At 39.9% G+C, this 20,028-nt stretch overlaps 1 protein-coding gene across 1 annotated transcript in view; it reads left to right on the forward strand.

The window, feature by feature from the left end:
* Positions 1-20,028, forward strand: part of LOC138215397 (inactive N-acetylated-alpha-linked acidic dipeptidase-like protein 2) — a 471,279-nt gene that overhangs the window by 121,512 nt on the left and 329,739 nt on the right. The window contains exons 3-5 of the mRNA XM_069177518.1: positions 4,722-4,898; positions 6,701-6,878; positions 9,022-9,183. Coding sequence (XP_069033619.1) covers positions 4,730-4,898; positions 6,701-6,878; positions 9,022-9,183 — 509 coding nt within the window. The 5' untranslated portion in view covers positions 4,722-4,729. The remainder of the gene's footprint in view (positions 1-4,721; positions 4,899-6,700; positions 6,879-9,021; positions 9,184-20,028) is intronic.

Consider the following 20,028-nt stretch of genomic DNA (forward strand, 5'->3'; position numbering starts at 1 on the left):
ACTTCAGTTTGAAACTGCACAAACTTCCAGTGAGAAACTGCATTGATGCGCCATTATAAGAAATCTAATTAAGTTACTAAACACACTTTTAACCAACATATCGTCTCACCATAGAACCACTAATATCGTCCAACTGTGATTGTTTTAAAAACCACGGACAAAAGATTGCAGAGAAATATGTGAAAATATCAGCATATTCATCACATTACATTACAACTGCCTGTTAAGAGGATGTGTTTGTTGTGATCAGGTTCTGACACCCGAGTCGGTGGAACAGAAGTCTTTGTTGGTGTGTTTGAAACAGTTTACATGCTGCTCACGTTTAGCTTTTAAAGTGAAAAACAACCTGTAAAACAACTTCCTAACCAAGAAGAATTTCTACTGATAAAAACAAGGTGTTATTATTTAGGTATTGAAAGTTGTGTTCTTTGTACTTTTCTTATTGTCAATGAAAAGGAAGAGAACAAAACCAACATTGTATTTTCTGTTTATTTTTCAGTACTTTTCAGCTTTTCTGTCCATGTCATTCAGACTCAAGCCCATCTGATTTCAAATTGAGTTTATGAAAGTAATTTGATTTTTAAGAGCTTTTGCACCACAATTAAAGACGTCAGCCAATCACATGATGCACATCAGGTGTAGTTTCAGCTGTGAATAATATTTCTTCAGACACTGCACTTCGAGCTCACATGCAGAGGGATTCGTAGACTTCCCACACAGCTTACGTGGAGCAGACAGAGCCACTGTGTTGGCTCACCTGTATCATCAGGTCTGAACTCCAAATATTCCCAAACAACGCACCTCTCTCTGATTGGCTGCCTGCTGTCCGTATCATGACCACAGACTGCATGCAAGTGGGCGGAGCTTCTGAGTCTGACAGGTGAAGACTGAGAAATTGTTAAACGTGCGATACCACCGAGGGCCACTAGGGGTTAGCTTTAATAAGCATCCGGCCCAATAGACTCCCAATCAATTTCTCTCATCAAATACATAGTCCATTTTTTTTTCCACAGGTAATTATGATACCATTCACTACAGTCTCTCTTTCTAACTTATTTCCTGATGGTCCATCTGAAAAAGTCACAGAAATCTGTAAATATAAATTATTTTCAGTCATCCATGTGGTTCCTCTTGAGCATTTACAGGAGCAAGATGGTAGATGTGAGGTGAGGTGAGGTAAAAAAAAAAAAAAAAAGAACCACTTCAGTATGTACTTCTGTTCATGGAGGAGCGTTGTGTGATATTTATTCAAGTATCAATTTGTGTTAATAGAATCAATTAATTGTTTGGGTCTTTCATTAAGATTCTTTAAAAAAACAGAAATGTCTGAACTTATTTGTGGCTTTTTTGCACAAACACAAGGATTCAGGAGAGCAGAAGGAAATGTGCCTCGCTTTACGACTGACTGTTCTGTCTGTGGATGTGCCCTGATAGATCAGAGGGAACACAGAAGACTTGTTAAGTTAAATTAGGTGTGTAATGAAGAAAAATCCGGGTGAGGATGTAATAAGCAGGGTTGGACTCTGCAGCGGTGAGAGGTATCAGGTGAAGCCCGCTGCAGCATGCGAGTTGCAGCAGCAGGTCAGCAGTTAAATGAACTTTTGCTCCATTTTACCAAGAGAAGCCTTCATCTGCATTGAGCCAAAAGTAATGAAAGTGTGGTGAAGCATTGAAGATTGATGCCAAGTAACTCCCAGAGCTCTTTCCTCTGCTTTTTACCCTCTCATTCATCTACAAACACTCTGCATCTCCTCTCCTGCCTCCCTTCGCTTTGTGTCACTGCCACTGACTCAGTCTCTGTCTTCTCCTCTCTCCAGGACTCTTCCTCTAATTGTCACCGTCTGTAACACACAAACACACACACACTCCTTTCTATCTCCGTCTCTTCTTGAATCGGTTTTCTAACGCAAAAAATGGATGCTCTGTCTAAACAGGGACAATCAGTCAGACATCTGCGACCACTTCAGAGCAGAAGTGTAAATCATCCATTCAACCAACAATGGTCACGTCCTGGTGTCGTTCTGTGGGTGTGGCTACGTGTGCAGCAGTAACAACCTGAAATACAAACAGTGAAATGATGGACAAACAAAGTAAACACAAAGGATGACATGTTTTTTTATATGACATGAATATAAAAGTGGTATGCTCTATTTCCCAGTTGTTCCTCACTTATTATCTAATGAACGCTGTCATAAGTGGTCACGTCTACTGGGCATCGTGCATGGCAGCTCTGTCAGTGTTGGTGTGTGAATGAGGGAATTGGAGGTAAATTGTAAAATACTTTGAGAGCACTTGTGTGAAAAGGTGGAATATAAGTGTAGACATTTACAACGGTCACTTAATAGCGGCTTAAAACAATTACAATTGCCATTCAAGAACACAAATTATTTGATTTGCTCTGCTCTTCTTTTAATTCATAAGAAACTGACTGTCGCTGCGTCACAGTGGTGTTAACAGGGATGAGAGGAGCTGCTGTGATTGGCTGTGACACTCCTTCTAATTATCTACTCCTCCTACTTCGTCACTGCGCCCTTCGTTTGTGTTGACAAAATTACCAAACACGTCTGCCACGCTCACGTCAAAGACGCACCATTTATTTGACCTTTATTTAACCAGGTAATATCAATTGAGAACCAATTCTCATTTACAATGATGACCTGTCAGCACAGTCCTGAGGTGCATGTTTTTGGATGATGGGAGGAAGCCGGAGAACCCGGAGAGAACCCACGCAAGCACAGGGAGAACATGCAAACTCCTCACAGAAAGGCCCAGGACCGGATTCGAACCCAGAACCTTTTTGCTGTGAGGCGACAGTGCTAACCACTGCACCACCGTGCCGACCATGAGCTCTGATGGAAATAAGGTCGGAAAGATCAGAATACATGGAAGGTGTTATTTCTATGGACAGAAGCTGTGGATATCTGCTGAGATGTTTTGGTGTACATCAGTTATCACATCACATTATTTCTCCCTTTTTCTTGAGACCAGTAATCATTTCAATAAACACCTGACATAAAGTTTTCACAGATTAATGGCCCTTGTTTTTATTTCCTTTTATTTTTTCCCCCCAAAGCTGTTATTGATTGAGCAGTTCGTTAGTTTATTTGTTCACTGTAACAACGAAGGGTGTAAAAAACATGATTAAACTTGATGACACTCGCCAGGAGCCTTGATCTACACACATACACACACACTCACACAACACAACACACACTCACACAGCACATTCACACAACACACACAGTTGTGTGTGTCCTATCAGTCATGGAGAGCTCTATTACACTGTAGGAGCCGGGCTGACCCCAGAGTTGGTTTTACGGGGCAAAACACAACCGACACACACTCCTCTGCACACACACAAACATAAATGTGTGTAACTGCTTTGCAGCACCCTGCAGCGCTTATATTCTTCATGATCATCTCCTGAGAGGTTCTGCTCAGTCATTTAGCCCAAGTAGCTTTTAACCACATGGACCAGGTTTCCTTCAGCACTAATGCGGCTTCACCTTCAGCCCAATGAGATGACAGAGGTATTATTATCCTTCAATAATAAAGTTATGAAACAGTCAAAAGACAGAGAAACAACGTTGGTTTGAAATGAAAAGGTCTCCCGTGTTAAAGTTGTGCATTTGTTGAACCATTTAATTACCCTGACTACAGGATCTACTGTATACTACACTGCCTTCATCACTGTGACCACGAGAGGCTGATTTCATTTGAATGTACAGTTCAGCCCAAAATTATTCATAATTTAAATAAAACATTTTAAAGTCTGTAAATGACTACACATTTGACAAGTGACAAAACATTGGAAGACATTTTGCTGGAGATGTTAATAATAAATTAGAACTATTTTCTTATTTCATATATTTCATACACATTTTACTAAAGTGTCAAACATTCTCCGCGTTCCCATCGACTCTAAACTGAGAGCAGCTCCTGCAGTAGTTTTCTAGTCCATCAAAATTGATAAAACCAAAGAGCTGAGTGAGGACAGTGTGGCTGCTTTACATTGTGGACGTGAGATTTTTCATAGAAATGTAAAAAACAAAACAAAACTCAAAAAATAGTTACATTTTTCATGTATATCTCGAGCACAACGTCTTCACATCCTGTCTCACTGGTTCTGTCGTTTCCAGCCGGAAGTGAAATCTTGGTCAAACTCAATCGAAATGACAACGTGACATGGATATGAATGATTTTGGGCTGAACTGTAAATACACAGTCCATAAAACATTTTGAGGAATTTGCTTTCTCGCACTGCTGGAGGTCATTTAACGGTAAAATGTAGCTGTGGGTCATACTAAGATGAACCATGGCATCGGGTTTAGTTGGAGACCGATCTGAAGCTGATAGTAGGTGAGCCCGACCCAAGCATGAGCCCCAGTGTTACTGGCAGCACATTGAGCCATTACACTGTTTACAGAGGGATCCCTTCAGTGATCACAATCAGGTAGCAAATATATAAATGTCTATTTTAATAATAGAATATCAACTTCCTAACAGGTTCTGTGTCTGTACTGAATTGTGTATCAGGGACAAGAGACAATGTTTGGGATTTAAAGTTTGGCCTTGAGGTCACTGTGTGTGCAGTTTAATGTTTTCTCCCTCCAACTTGTTTATGATCCCAGGAATGTTTGAGGTTTGGAAATTTTCTTGGGACTGCTGTGTGTTACATATATAACTTAAATGAGTGTAAATTTGATGCTTGTATTTTCCAGGTGACATCATGGCGTATAGGAAGGTGTACGATGCCCAGGGCGGCCCACTGGTCGGTGAGGTTCTGCACTGCTCTGGAGGTCTGGACCTCGACTGGGACCTGGACAAGGAGGAGCTCCAGGAACCGGGACCGAGCATGGAACGCATGCAGATGCAGCACATCGACTGCCAGAGATCAGGTAGGACTTCCTGGAACCTCTTTCATCTGGTATTTTTCTATAAGCCTTATACTAGAGAAGATATCACAATATTCATGACATCCTGTCAACACTGGAGCCGCAGTGAACGCCAGAGCCCTCGTCGATTCGTCCAGCAGTCAAGCACAGTTTATTTACAGTGGATACTCAGTCATTTAAAGTCCTGTGTGTATAATTGCAATACAACAATATTTGTTGAACATATTGTACATGAAGATGCATATTGTAGTGTACCATCTCATACAGCTGATCTCACAAAGCACCACGATGTTTTTGTGTTTGCTTTGTTTGCTCCAGCTCATATTAAATGTAAATGAATGCTGTCTGATTGATGGCACATCAGTTAACATGATGAGTTTGTGAATTATTTATTCAACATTTTTGCACATTAATGAGAATACACACATTTCAAAACTGTCAAGAGCTGCAGAAGGCATTGGTAAAAATGTCAAATGTAATTTATATTCCCTGATTTTGTTTTACCATATTTGTGGCTGTGATGCATTTTTACGTAATAAGGATACATTTGTACAAAAATGGTACGCTTAATTATCATGCTACAGTATTGATCCTGTAAATTGAGATATTAGATATCATATAAGATATACACAGGACACAGTGTATGTGATGACAGGTTTTTTTTTTAAATTGCAATGTGTTACATATCATATTACCAGATACCTTTCAATTCACAGACCTATTGTTTACACAATTAACTTGGACAATATTTATCATGAAGTGTTTTTTTTATCTGATTTAACATTTTTGAAATATTTAAGATAATGCGATTGAGTTGCTGGTGGGATTTATTGAGCAGATTGTTCTCAGTAAACTTTAAACTTCAGTTTTAAGTAAATTCTTTAGGATCTTAGAATATATTCTGGACAGAAATGAGTCAGAAACACGTGATTTGATATGGATTGTGCGGTGAAAAGTATGTTGTTGAAGTGAGAATCATACCAGAAGCTGCTAAAAGGAGAAACTTCATGAGAACCCTGAATCTCATCTCAGCTTTGAATGAGTCTGTTTTAAATGTTTCACTGGGACTTTTCTATCCTCACAAATGTTTTGTGAAGTGGGTGAGCTGATCGTTTTAAAACTCAAAACCAAGCACTAAGTATTCAGTCTGTTTCTCTGTTCCAGTTTGTTTTCTCCATCACACTTCACCATCTGTCTCGGCTAGAAAAAAAAGATTAGTACATTTTGTTTTAACTCCTCATGATGATGTGTGTTGTGGCCTTATTATAGCTGGTTTTATTTAACAGCATTGTGAGCTCACCATAACAAGTATTCTGATAATCATCCGATTTAAAAGAGAAAAAGTTGTACCAGTGCTGCACTGACCAGCGTGTTTGCATCATGTTAACATTTATTGCACTAAATACAGTTGAGGCTGAAATATAATTTTGGACTCTTTAGAGGAATAAACCAAAATGTAGACGCCTTTTAAAAATGAACTGATGATGGAGTTAGATGAGAACACAAAAGTTGAGAGATCACCAAAGTACAACTCATCCTGTAATTTTGTAACAAAATTCCATTGTAATTTATAAAACAGCTGTTTAGACATTTTAGTGAAAACCACCAGAAGGCAGCATCACGCTGACATTAAGTCAAAAAGTTTTAGTGAGTTTCTGGACAAACAATTGAGAAAGAATTGTATATGGTAAACATCAAGTATCTGTCAATGTCTTGCAGAGCATTATGCTTACTCCACACATTTCACAGATTTTACAAAAACATTTTAACACTTTTTATAAATGTATCACGGCTATGACTTCCAGGGTGTTCGGATCCCGGCCCCGACCCCGACCCCGAGCTGATGGAGCCCATCCAGCCGTCTGTCTCGGTTTCACCACACGGGCGATTCGAGCGACTCCAAGAAGATCCAAACTACATCTCTCACTTCACCAGGGCTCCCGGACACAAAGGCCAAAGACGACTCCAGTGTTTCCCACTCAGGTAATTCAAGGGCCGCGTATAGTGGTAACGTCCTCACTACAAGTCATATCTACAATATATACGCCTTCTAGAGATCTATGAAAACAACAGGCACAATCATAGATGTCAACAACATGAACTGTTTTCTGGATGAACAATTTTAGGACATTTAAAGCTGGTGTTGCTGGGCTGGAATTTTTTTCCATACATACAACAATTTCATGATGTTCTTACATCACTGCGTTGCTTCATATTCTGACAAAATGACATAACAAGCGGAGTGACTGAACACAGAATGAATGAGGAAGGAGATTCCTTTCGACATATTCAAGATGTCCCTGTTTACAACTGAAGTTTAATTTCTTTACTGCCAAAAGCTCTACATTGGTTTATAAGTGAGATAATGGGATAAAATAATCACAAATAAAACCAGTGTATTGGAGTATCATCCAGCTGTACATGGAGATGGAGGAAGTTCTGGCAGCAGAAACACATGAGGCTCTGATATCCAGTGTTTCCTTCCAGAACATGTCCATTGGGTCATTCATATCACTAAAACCCCCATTGTTTTCACCTTTAGTTGCCTTCGTAGCTATAAAATCATCCACATCATCATCTGTGACGGTCACCGATTGTTTGGAAGTGGAACTGAAAGGAAAATAAACGGCTCTCATCTGTGGTCCTCACGCTTTAACTGGTGTGCCAACGTAGAAACACTTCAACTAACCCAGCAGCCGTTTTACATGCTGAGGTACAGCATGAGGCGATGGGGGGGCATCGGTACCATGTGGATAAACCACCAACTGTCCAACTACTCCTTCACAGAGACCGTCTCATTATTTGGACTCCTTGTAGTTTCCAGATAAAGTGACTTTATGTTGACAACGAGAGCCTCAGCTCTGCATTTAGTTCATCTTTAGACTCAACTGGCTTTTCTTAAAATGGAAATAAACCCACTCAATGCTTTAATAACACCCTCCATCCAGTTCTGACAGATGTCTCAGAAACAGAACATTTTATAGTTTTTCTTTAAAACCTTCTCTGGCCTGACAATGTTTTAATAATGACCAAGCTCCATCATACTATAAACTACCTCATCACAATGGAGGGTTGACTTTCAGGAGGCAGGCTGACCCATGGTTCAGTTTGAAAAAGAAGAATGAGAGGCCCAGTTTGAGACCAGGTTTAGTTTTAGTTCCAGTGGAACCAGGAGGCAGACACAAGCTCTACTTTTAAGATCAGGCTTACAGCCTTTCTTTTTGATAAACCTTATAGTTAGAGCAGCCTCAGGTGACCTGAAACCATCTCTTAGCTCTGCTGCCACAGGCTGAGGCTCCTCTCCTCCCTTTCACTCGCCGTGTGTTTAACTGCCATCATTGCATCTCATTAACTTCCTTCTATTTCATGCTTTTTCTGCAGGTTCTCTATCTCTGCCTTTGGAGTTGCATTTTTCCACTCTGGGGTTACTGGTGTTTATTGTTTGTTGTCTCTATGCTGTTCCTTTCTCTCTCCACTCTCCGCTCACCCTGACTACTTCAGGCAGATGCTCCACTGCTAACTTTTGTTCTTTCAGAGGTTTCTTCCTTTTAAAAGGGACTTTTTCTTTCCAACTGTCAGGGACTTCAAATTAAATACCTTGTTTCCTGCTTGTATTGTTTCTTACTGTGTGCATGATGCATGATGGAACATGTATATTTGATTAAGGTTTGGCCACTTACCATTTACCACTTTTCACCAATTAGAACCACTATAGATATGAATAATCCTCTCAACCCTGTTATAAACTCAGGTGGAAGTAGAACTGACTTGAAGTCGTGTCTCCCCACATCACCTAACCCGACATTAGTGCTTCAGCACTTCTGCATTTTTTTAATCAGGAGGTCCCAGATAGGATCTGTGGCTCACTGCAGTAGCTTCTATGCTTGTATCACAATGTGAAACCTACACATGAACATATTTTTTTCTTAAACGAACTTGGTCTCTTGAGCAAGATTTCGTTCTTGTTTTTGGTGAATAATAATGATGAATTCCTCTTACTCTTAGCTCAAGATCCATTCTACCGGTCTTCAGAGCTCATCTTGAACACAAAGGTGTTGATACTCTGAGGAAATGTCAGTAAGTGGGCATTACATCTCTTTATTCATTGGCTTTTTTTTCTACATAGATACTTCCTGGCAGGGGTGGGGCTGTTTGTCCTGGGCATCCTGATTGGCTGGTTCACACACACATCTAGCGTCAAACCACCTCCTCCTCCGCCCGACAGCTCCGACCTGCTGGAGGAGCTGCTGAGAGGAATTACAGCTGACAAGATAGATGCCCTTCAGAGGTAAGATGCCAACTGGTGCTAATAACAAAATCCCTATTTCACTGGAAGAATTGCACTTGTAATGAATCCAAAGAGGGAACAAAGGCACTTTTTTAAACACAAGATTTAAAACCACAGATTATAATTAGTTATGCAAAGTAATACAGCTTATATTTTTATTGTTTCTGTGTTAATGTGTGGTGCAGTGGAAAGTGTGTGCTAAGTAGCTGTTTTACAAATATCATAACCACAAAGCTGTTCATCTTTTCTTTGAGATTTAAGTAATTGCTATGTTGTTGTTTTTTTCACAATGACTTTAGACCCTTTCTGATGACACCAGGTTGACTCACAGTTGTGTTTCATTAGTTTATGGAAATACAGTAAAGTAAGTAGTGACAATGGCATTTGTTCAGACTCTTATTCTCACATTTCCCTAAAAAAAAATGACTCTCTTGTCTCTGAAAAGTGAAGGTGGAAGTAGCATGACTACTCTGGAAGGAGAAGGTCAGGTGGGATAGATGAAGAAACAAGGTGTGTGACCTTGACGTCAGATACTTCTGTAGCATCCTGTCTCCTAGCAACAGTCAACATGGCTTCATTGTAACTTCATTCTTTTCCTAACCATGACCATGTACTTAGACAACTTTGAGCCACAATCTGTCTCCACCTGATCCCTGAGTTTTTATCTTAGTTGAATTTCATCACCATGAGGAGAAACAGATATCATAGGAACTCTCACCACAAGAGATAAAGACTCTCCACTGCAAATTTTATGTTTTTAACACGGACACGAACCTCCGTCAACCCGAACGTTGTTTTCTCCAAGTCAGAGGATCATGGGATGCCTGAGTGTCTGTGTCTGGGCGAGATAACTGGCTTTGCCACTGAACTGAGACAATCATGTCACCATGGTTTTCCTCTCTGAGTTTTTCATGCTTTTTTTATAATTTATTTTTCTCTCATTTATATTTCAAGTTGCCAGAAACACTCCCACCCAACCATCCATAACCACCACAGCTACCCACACTCACATCATCTCAACCATCTGCGTGGGTGATGGAGTATTTGTGTCTCTAACTGGATGACAAACACATTTATGAAATTAAATTAAATGGTAATTTTCCCCTTCTGGTACCACTAAGTTAATTAATATATCATTTATTATCATTTAATCTGTGACCTCTGTCATTAACTGGAACACAATCAATGTGTACAACCCCCTGTTTTCTTTCACACTTGAACTACTGCTGCCTGGAGTTGGTCTGTACTGTACAATGAGACACTGTTTTCCTTTGTAAATAGATCAATTTAGTTCATTATTAGAGGTGAGATCCAGTAGAAACATCCAGGTTTGGGGATGTGAGAACATGTTTGGGTTTTGATCATTGGACTGTATGAACTCTCATAAAATAGTGTTGCCTTTATGCAATTAATCAGAAGAAACACAACATTTTCAGTCAGAATAAAAATATATCTGATGATTACGTGTATAGTGGCTTAATGAAGCAACTATTAACTATCAGCCAGAAGGTAAAAAGAAAAAAAGCACTTTTATTTGTATTATTATTAATTCAATTACATGTTTTTTTTATATAGTGCCAACTTTACATTGTAGAGAAGCACCCTACAATTCCAACATGAGCAAAAACTGAACCAAAACACTCCACTTTAACAGGAAAACCCCGTCACAGTAGGAAGACATTTTTTTTGAACAGGAATAAAACCTCAGACAGAACCAGGTTCAGAGCAGCTATCTGCCTCGACCCCCCGCTGGTCCGTAATCAGTTCTTGGTGCCGGTGACTGCAGACAAGAAACATGCAGCTGTGGAGCCCAAAAAAAACGACATGAGGGAGGAGAAGAGTACAGTAAACACAACTACGGCACAAATATGGCATGAAGATAATGAGATGTAATGGGGTCATATAAATGCATAGAGGGTGAAACAGAGAAGAGGACAGGAGCTGAGTGCATCAGCCAAGACCAAAAGAAATACCCTCAGTAAAACTTAACAACAAAAAAGTCTGACTGAGGCTGAAAAGTTCATCAAATTAGTGTTTGCATCAATAAATCGGTGGAGATTATCAGTCCTCCTGGTCCGGATCAGTCCAAGTTGTCTGAGTTTTAACTCGCCCTTCCTACTAAATGAGCGGGGAGGCCTTAATCCGGAAATCCCATGTTTAGACTGGAAGTGGGCAGGAAGTAAGGGGAAGTTATTCACTAAAGCCTGAGATTGATATGGGTTGATCAGAAATGATTATTTATTAAAAAAGTATTTACAGAACAGCCAGAACTGAGCTTCACAGCAAAGTTTTTAATTACAAGAGAACTATTTATAGAACAATTTTTTTTTTCTCATAAAAGTTGCTGTATTTATTGTTATTGTTCAGCTACAGAAAGACAAAATGTCAGGCTCGTAATATAATTTAAAAATAAAATTAAAAAAGTTATCTGGATAAATCAGCTGAAGATATTTTATACAAACCTGATTGAAATGAGTCGATGACAGAAATGTATTAGGAGAGTCGTGAGTTGTTGATGATTCCTGTGGACAATGACAGTGTGTGCATGTGTGTGTCTCGAGCTGCAGCAGTGTGTAAACAAGAAGGCAGGGCTCTGTGTGTATCTGGCCCAGACGTGAGACCCAGAGACAGTCGTTACCAATGAGGGTTTTCATCATCATGGATACTGACACATTTATTCAGATGATACATGTCAAAAGTACATTATTATTATTATTATTATTATTATTATTATTATTATTATTATTATTATTATTATTAATGAAACTTGGTGGGAAGGTGTTGCACGCACCAAGAAATAACCCATTAGATTTTGGCTCAGATCTAAATCATTGGCACAGGTCCAGAAGATAATAAAAAGTTCAAGAGGAAATTCTCGAGATACAATCTAAATTTACCTTCACTGGTGTACCTCTGGGACACTCGTTCAATCTGAATACAGCAAACAGTCACTACAGAATCACTTTCATAGAGCAGAGCAGAACCTGTTTATTGTAACATCAGCACAGTTCTAATAGTTTAGTTGTAAGACTTTTAGCTGAAACAAATCTGTGCATATGGAAATACACACATTACAGGCAACTAATGATGCACTTAATCACACTGAAATGTAAGTTGCCCGTTTTTCTTCTTTAGTTGTTTAATAGCGTCCATGTGGCAAATCAGCTCCACTAACTATTTATCTTACTTCACCAGCCTCTAATATTAAAATAAAAGATGTCAACAGAAACACATATTAATTTTCATTTTTAATTTTCTAGAAGTGGTTTTGATTTTGGACAGAACCTGTCTGCTGCCTGGATGGATTTAGCAGTAAAACGGACATAATCCCAATAACCCAAATTAGTTCTTTAAAGTTCACTTTCCAAACAGTTTTTACATGTAGATTCAAAACATATTCAGGGAAAATGTTTACATTATTGAAAGCCAATAAAAGTACTGCTGTTTTCAGCAACAACAAAAAAAAGAAAAGAAAAACTTGGGACTTCAAACTGATGGTATTTATGGATCCTCCAGGTTTGCAACCATTCACAATAAAAAATAGTAACAATGATAATGGTATATTATATTATATATGGTATATATTAATTCTGATTGCATTGAGGCTGGGAGACGTTCTGCAACAGTAAGACAAAGTGAAGAGACATGAAAGGAGACGGACATGAGGGGACACCGAGGAGTTGACTGTGAAGGAGGAGCTTATTTAAACAGCTTTGTTTGACTAGACAGGAGAAACATGTCTGTTTGGTTTGATTCTCCCACATGGACTGATATAAGGGAGAAAAACCTCCAACAGAGGGAAAGAAAAACTCCCTCTTAACAGGAAGAAACCTCCGACAGAACCAGGCTCAGAGGTGGGCGGAGCATCTGTTAACAGAACCAGGCTCAGAGGTGGGCGGAGCATCTGTTAACAGAACCAGGATCAGAGGTGGGCGGAGCATCTGTTAACAGAACCAGGCTCAGAGGTGGGCGGAGCATCTGTTAACAGAACCAGGCTCAGAGGTGGGCGGAGCATCTGTTAACAGAACCAGACTCAGAGGTGGGCGGAGCATCTGTTAACAGAACCAGGCTCAGAGGTGGAGAACATCTGTTAACAGAACCAGGCTCAGAGGTGGGCGGAGCATCTGTTAACAGAACCAGGATCAGAGGTGGGCGGAGCATCTGTTAACAGAACCAGGCTCAGAGGTGGGCGGAGCATCTGTTAACAGAACCAGGATCAGAGGTGGGCGGAGCATCTGCCTCGACCGGTTGGGGTGAGAGGAGAGCAGAGAGAGAAAAGGACAGCATAGAGATAGAAGAGAAGAACTGTTGGTGGAGACGACAATCACAGAGCAGAGACATGCAGCTCCATGACGGGACATCTGGAAAAGAAAGAACAGAAACTACACGAGTGAAGGAACTGAATGGAGACAACAGATAATAAGAAGAAACTATGGGAGAGAAGAAGATGGTGAGGTATGAGTCAGTTAAAGAGTAGGAGGAAAGAAAAGAAGATCAGCATGTAACGAGGTCCTCCAGCAGCCTCGGCCTATAACAGCATAACTAAGGGTTGGTTCAGGTCTACCTGAGCCAGCTCTAACTATAGGCTTTATCAAAAAGGAACGTTTTGAGTCTAATCTTAAAGCTAGAGAGGGTTTCTGCCCCTCCAACACAAACTGGGAGCTGGTTCCACAGGGGAGGAGCCTGAACACTGAAGCTCCGCCTCCCATTCTACTTCTGGAAACTCTAGGAACCACAAGTAGACCAGCGTACTGAGAGAGAAGTGCTCTGCTAGGATTATATGGTTCTATAAGATCTCTAAGATATGATGGAGCCTGGTCATGTAGAGCTTTGTAAGTCATCAAGAGAATTTTAAATTCTATTCTTGATTTCACAGGAAGCCAGTGAAGAGAAGCTAAAACTGGAGAAATATGATCTCTCTTGATAAATCCCGTCAGTACTCTTGCTGCAGCATTTTGGATCAGCTGCAGGTTTTTAATGAGTAATTTGGACATCCTAACAACAAGGAATTACAATAATCTAGTCTAGAAGTAACAAACGCATGAATGAGTTTTTCTGCGTCACGCTGAGGAAGGATTTTCCTGATTTTATTAATATTACGTAGATGAAAGAAGGCAGTTCTGGAGATTTGCTTTATATGGTGTCTCAAGGACAAATCCTCATCAAAGATGACTCCAAGGTTCCTCCCAGTTTTGCTGGAGGCCAAGACAAGGTCATCTAGAGTAACTAAGTGATTACAGAAATCTATTTCTATTTCTATTTCTGAAATTTAATTACAGCCACTTTAAAAGCCTGCGGTACATAGCCGGTTACAATAGATAGATTGATCTGATCTAATATGGAAGTATTAATTAAAGGGAAGACTTCCTTAAAAAGTTTAGTTGGGATGAGATCTAACAGACAGCTAGAGGATCCAGATGAAGAAATAATTCTAGTTAACTCAGAGAGCTCAACAGGAGAGAAATGTTCCAAGTTTACATCTGGTCCTACAGTTGCTTTCAGGGCTGCTGTTGCTTAGCAACACATCAGTGATGGTGTCAGGAAGGGTCGGCCCGATTCTCTCTCTGATAGTAAGAATTTTATTAGTAAAGAAGTTAATGAAGTCATTACTGCTGAGAGCTGAAGGAATAGAGGACTCAACAGAACTGGGACTACAGTAGTGATTACACTACAGTAATGAATTCAGTCGCAGCTATAGGGGCAGCTATATTAGCACATTTTATGATTTTTGTTTCTCTGCATTAGTCTGACACATATCTCAACTGCGAGCAAATGCCTTTAAATTTGAGAGCTTTTCCAGGTTTTAGCAGGTAATCCTTCAGATGCCATTTTTAAGACTGTAATAGCTGCAGATTGTGGATGACGTCTTCATGGCAGATCTTTATCCTGCAGATACGCGTTTATCTGGATGATATGGATCCAGAACATCCAACGTCATAGATCACTATCTGTGCTTGCAGTCTTGTTGCTGTGATTATTTGTTTTATTCTTGAGTGCTTTTTGTTTATATGAATGTAAACATGGAGCAGCACATTTAACCAGTGATAAAATTGATAAAATGTTTGCCATCACTTATTTTCTCTGTTATTCTATTGTTGTTTTGTGTTTATTGGCAGTATTTTCTCACTAATTATTTGTATTGACCTGTTCAAAAACAAATAGCTACTTGTTGCGTGAGTCTAAATTCTCATAATAATTACAGTATATATTACCTCAAAGTAGTTAGACCTAGACTTAGACATCATTAATCCCACAGTGGGGAAATTTAGTCGTCACAGCAGCATAGAAACACAAAAAGGTGGACACAATAAAAAAAATTAAAATTTAAAAAAAAAAATTACAATACATATAGAATAAATGAAGATGTATAAAAATATTTTTTTTGAAAAAAATAAGAGCAATGAATAAATACACACACACACACACGCACAAACTATAACCACAAAAACAAATAAAATAAAGTAAAATAAAATAAATACAACTTGTGATGAATGGAAAGTGTCAGGTGCTATGAAATGAAATGAAATGAACAGTGCAACATTATGTTAGGCTGGTGTTGAAGAGTCTGACGGCCGTCGGGACAAACGACCTGCAGGTGGCGCTCTTTCCTGCACTGAGGGTGCAGCAGTCTGAAGGAGCTGCTTAAAGCTCCTACAGCCTCATGGAGGATAAGAGGTGTTGTCCATGATCCATGTCAGCTTGGCTAACATCCTCCTCTCACCCACCTCCTCTATGGAGTATGGAGTAGGATACGACCACGGAAAAGATTCCCACTGGAAGGTTCCCAGACTCATTTATTGTCAGTGATTTTGGGTCTGGTAACAATACGCTAGAATATACTGATACTAATACTTCAGTTCCTCCTGGAAATTATAATATAATAATAATAATTAACGCAAATTCGAGCAAACTGAACATCACGAGCACCTCATAACCCCAGGCTTAAGGTGATTCTGGTACTGTGTGTGTGTGTGTGTGTGTGTGTGTGTGTGTGTGTGTGTGTGTGTGTGTGTGTGTGTGTGTGTGTGTGTCTTTACGCATATTAAAGACCTTGATAAAATTTGGTTATTTACTCGATATTAAAGTCACTAAGAAATACTTGTAACTTACTCTTTAGGACTATGTTAAAATGCTTCAATAAATGTTCCAGTTTATAATCACACCCTGTATTTAACCAGATGTAACCATAGCAACAGCACTTATTTTTCATAGCAAACCTTTATAGAGATGAATGAAAATCTCAGTGTGAACCTAATAAGATCTGCGTTGTTGTGAGGCTGTTGTACTTGAAGGCGTTACGTTGTAGAGTGTTCTCTGTTGAAGGAGTCTAAATGCTTTATATTAAACAATCAGTGGAGCAAAGACTGTAGGAGGCCTGGGAGGTGTGGCCCCGTGGTGACGTGGTTTGAGACGGGGGACACTGGGGACAGGAGGGACACAGACCAAACATACAGGACAGCTCGTACCTGAAAATCACACGGCTAAATACCTCAAGAGGGTAATACCGGTGCTGAGAAGCCAACTCAGCGGTAGAAGTAAGATCCAAGCCATCAACATGTACGCCATGCCAGTCACAAGACACCCAGCTGGGGTAGTAAGCTGGCCGCAGCAGGAGACAGATGTCCCTGATGTGAAGACACAAAAACTCCTCATAGTGCATGGAGTGCTCCTCTCAAAGTCCTAAACCCTGCGACTCTACAGGCAGCACAGGGAAAGAGGGAGAAAAGATTCATGAGCGTTAGAGCCACTGTCACAAAGATGCACCATTGAGGCTCCTCCCCGGCAGAAGACAGAGTGATGAGAAATATCACAGAAGAGCAGAGCCCCTCCAAGGGATGTTTCATAAGCAGATAAAGGGTTTGTTTGACATCAAGAAATGCAACTCGTGGCGAAGTAGTCTGGTCTAAAGGACTGCGCAGAAGCTCTGATCAGAGCAGCATGAGAACGGATCTATGGAGGCGGGGGTCCACACAGCAGACCGGACCCTCGGTGCAGGCTGTGCAAAGATGCCCCTCAGACAGTCCGGCACATGTAGGCTGGGAATGAATAGGAATGTTGGTCTTTTTCAGTCTTCAAGTGCCCCATAAATGTTCAGTAGGGTTGCGATCAAGTGACTGAGGAGGAACGTCCATGACTCCCTGCTGGTCTTTGGTCAGGGTAGAGTTGATGAGCTGCAGGTATGGAGTCAATTACTTTGGATCCAAATCATCCAATTTCCTCAAAATGTTTTACAGTTTTATACACTGTCCCCATTTTAAACCTGCAGCCCTGATTAGCTAAAGTCACTCCTTCTTATTACTTTTCTGGAGGTCCATCTGAAAATAATCCCTCATTCATTTGAAAATAAGCTTCAATTTGTGTTTTCTATTTTTGGGGGCGTGTCTGTTTGATTGACAGACCTGTGGTGCAGTCAGGTTACAGCTATCGGTGGGCGGGACGTAGTATCGTCAGGTTTCCAATCAGATCGGTCAGATCCACCGCTGGCTCCTCCCCAGCTCGTCCAAATATGGTCACTTCCTGCTCCAAACCGCTCCGAACTAGCAAAGATGGTGAAGGACAGAATCTGAACCAGAGGCTGCTTCAAGGAAAACTGACCCTTTGTTCAAAGGAGTTAATGTAAATCAAATTAGCTGATCTGCTTTGATTGAGTTGATAATAACGTTTTAGAAACCTATTTTTTTTACCTGATAGAATTTCTTGTCTGTCTGTCTGTTTATATTATGTATATATACATATACTTATACACATATACATGTATACATACATATACATAATACATATACTTTCTTGAAGAAATTGTATTTTCTTGATTCCTGTTGTTCTGGGTTTTGTACCGTCATGGTTGAAATGCACTTGTTGTAAGTCGCTTTGGATAAAAGCGTTCAGCTAAATGAAATACATTATGTGTATATATATATATATACTGTATATATATACACACATAATTGCATTCTGTATTGGGATGTACTTTGGGAGGACTTGCAAACTGCTGCATGTCTGTTCCTGTATGTGTGTGAATGTGAAACACAGCCCTTGCCAAAATAACACTGTAGCAATTTGACAGCCATATCAATATCACTGTGTTTGGTGTTTCCAATAACATCACACTGTGAACAGCAATATGATGCTGAATAGATGAATACAAATTCACATCTTATTGGTGAAACGGCATCTGAACTGAGACATTATATAATTTGCAGTTGTTACATTTTAAATGATTTTAATATTCAGGGTTTGGTGTTGAAATATTGAGGAGGCATATTTTATTCTCATGAAGATGATTTCTTGCTGATATAAACTGATCAGTGGCAGCAGAGAGGCGGTGGATACATAGAGGGCAGAATGAGAGGAATAAATGAAGATGGAAAGGGTGATCAGTGGTGAGAGAGTGAATCCAGAGAAGAAGAAAAAGGGAGTGCAGTTTATACCACAACACACAAGCAACCAGCAATGTAGCAACATGAGGAGGAGAAAATCAATTTAAGTTTAAGTTCATTAAAATTCAAACTTTTGTGATACATTTTCTACCTTTTGTGGTCATTTTTTTAAATTGTTACCTCGTTATTATACAACAAGTAGTTCGACCCAGAGATTTGATTGGTCAAATCATCATGACATCACACCCTGCTCATCACTACAAATATCACTCCACCTCCTCAATGGGAATATAGAATTAGAACTGAATATTATATAACATGTAATATAATGTAGTTTCTACTTGTTATAGGTCTATTAAATGACCCATTTGGTGAAGTCGGGTCTCTTTTGGTCCTTTTTGGTCGCTCCGAGCACCCGTACCGTAACACCACGGATAGTCACGCACTTACAGTCCTAGAGGAGGCTAGCTGGACCGGTTTGGTTCAACCACTGTGCTAAATCACTGCACGACACTGTGCTAAAATGTTAAAAACACATGAGTTCATGAATATCTTTGTTCATCAGATATCTCTGTTCATCAGCTATCTTAGTTCTCCAGATATCTTTGTTCATCAGATATCTTTGTTCCAACCAGACTGAGCTAGCTGATCAGTTTAGTGTTTCTATGTTCTGTATTTATTCAGTTGGAGACTAGAAATCCTCTCTGTTGCTAGGTGGTTGGTAAGGGTCTGACTACTTCCTGGAGTAGGACACATTGCATAAGAGTCTACTGATTGTTTTCCAGTTGTTAGTCACACCCCATGATTGAGAGTTAATTGCTCCACAATATGAACACATTTGGATTACATATTTTATTTAGTTGGTAACTTGTTGTATAATCACAATATTACACTGAAAGTTATATCTGTTGTCATGGAGATACATTTACTGAATCAGATAGATGAAAGTCAAAGAAAGACTTGTGGACTTCAACTTGGGAACTGTTTAGGCATTTGATTTTTAATCTTTAGGTTATCCCAGGGAGTAAGAAACCAAAGTGGTGGAAAGAGGCCGTTTCAGGGTGCAGGATGAGAAGTGTGCGTTCCAGCCTGTATTGAACACAAAGAGCAAACAACAGCAGGAGGATACGACAGACTGAGAGAGAGTGATGGGGATGTTTTTGCTGACAGGGCATGTCTGCTGCTCCGTCATGGCCGGGCTTCATTATAATAATACGCCCTGAGATCTGTGGCTGCAGAACATTACACTCCGCTGGTCCTGTATCTATCATGTGCTGCTATTCTTTCTGGATGTATGGAGATGTGTGGCCGCCTACTTTATCTGATGTATCTGTTACATTACCCAGTTTATTCACAATGTTTTCCAAACACTCACCACTGCCGTGGCTCTTTTACACTCTATCTATAAACACATTGTGTTATTGGGCCTTTCTCAGCTCATGACAAGTCTGTCGTGCTTTAGAGTTAT

Source organism: Embiotoca jacksoni, unplaced genomic scaffold, assembly GCF_022577435.1.
Source record: "Embiotoca jacksoni isolate LCO1_2020_lvr unplaced genomic scaffold, fEmbJac1.0.p SCAF_74, whole genome shotgun sequence".
Lineage (NCBI taxonomy): Eukaryota > Metazoa > Chordata > Actinopteri > Embiotocidae > Embiotoca > Embiotoca jacksoni.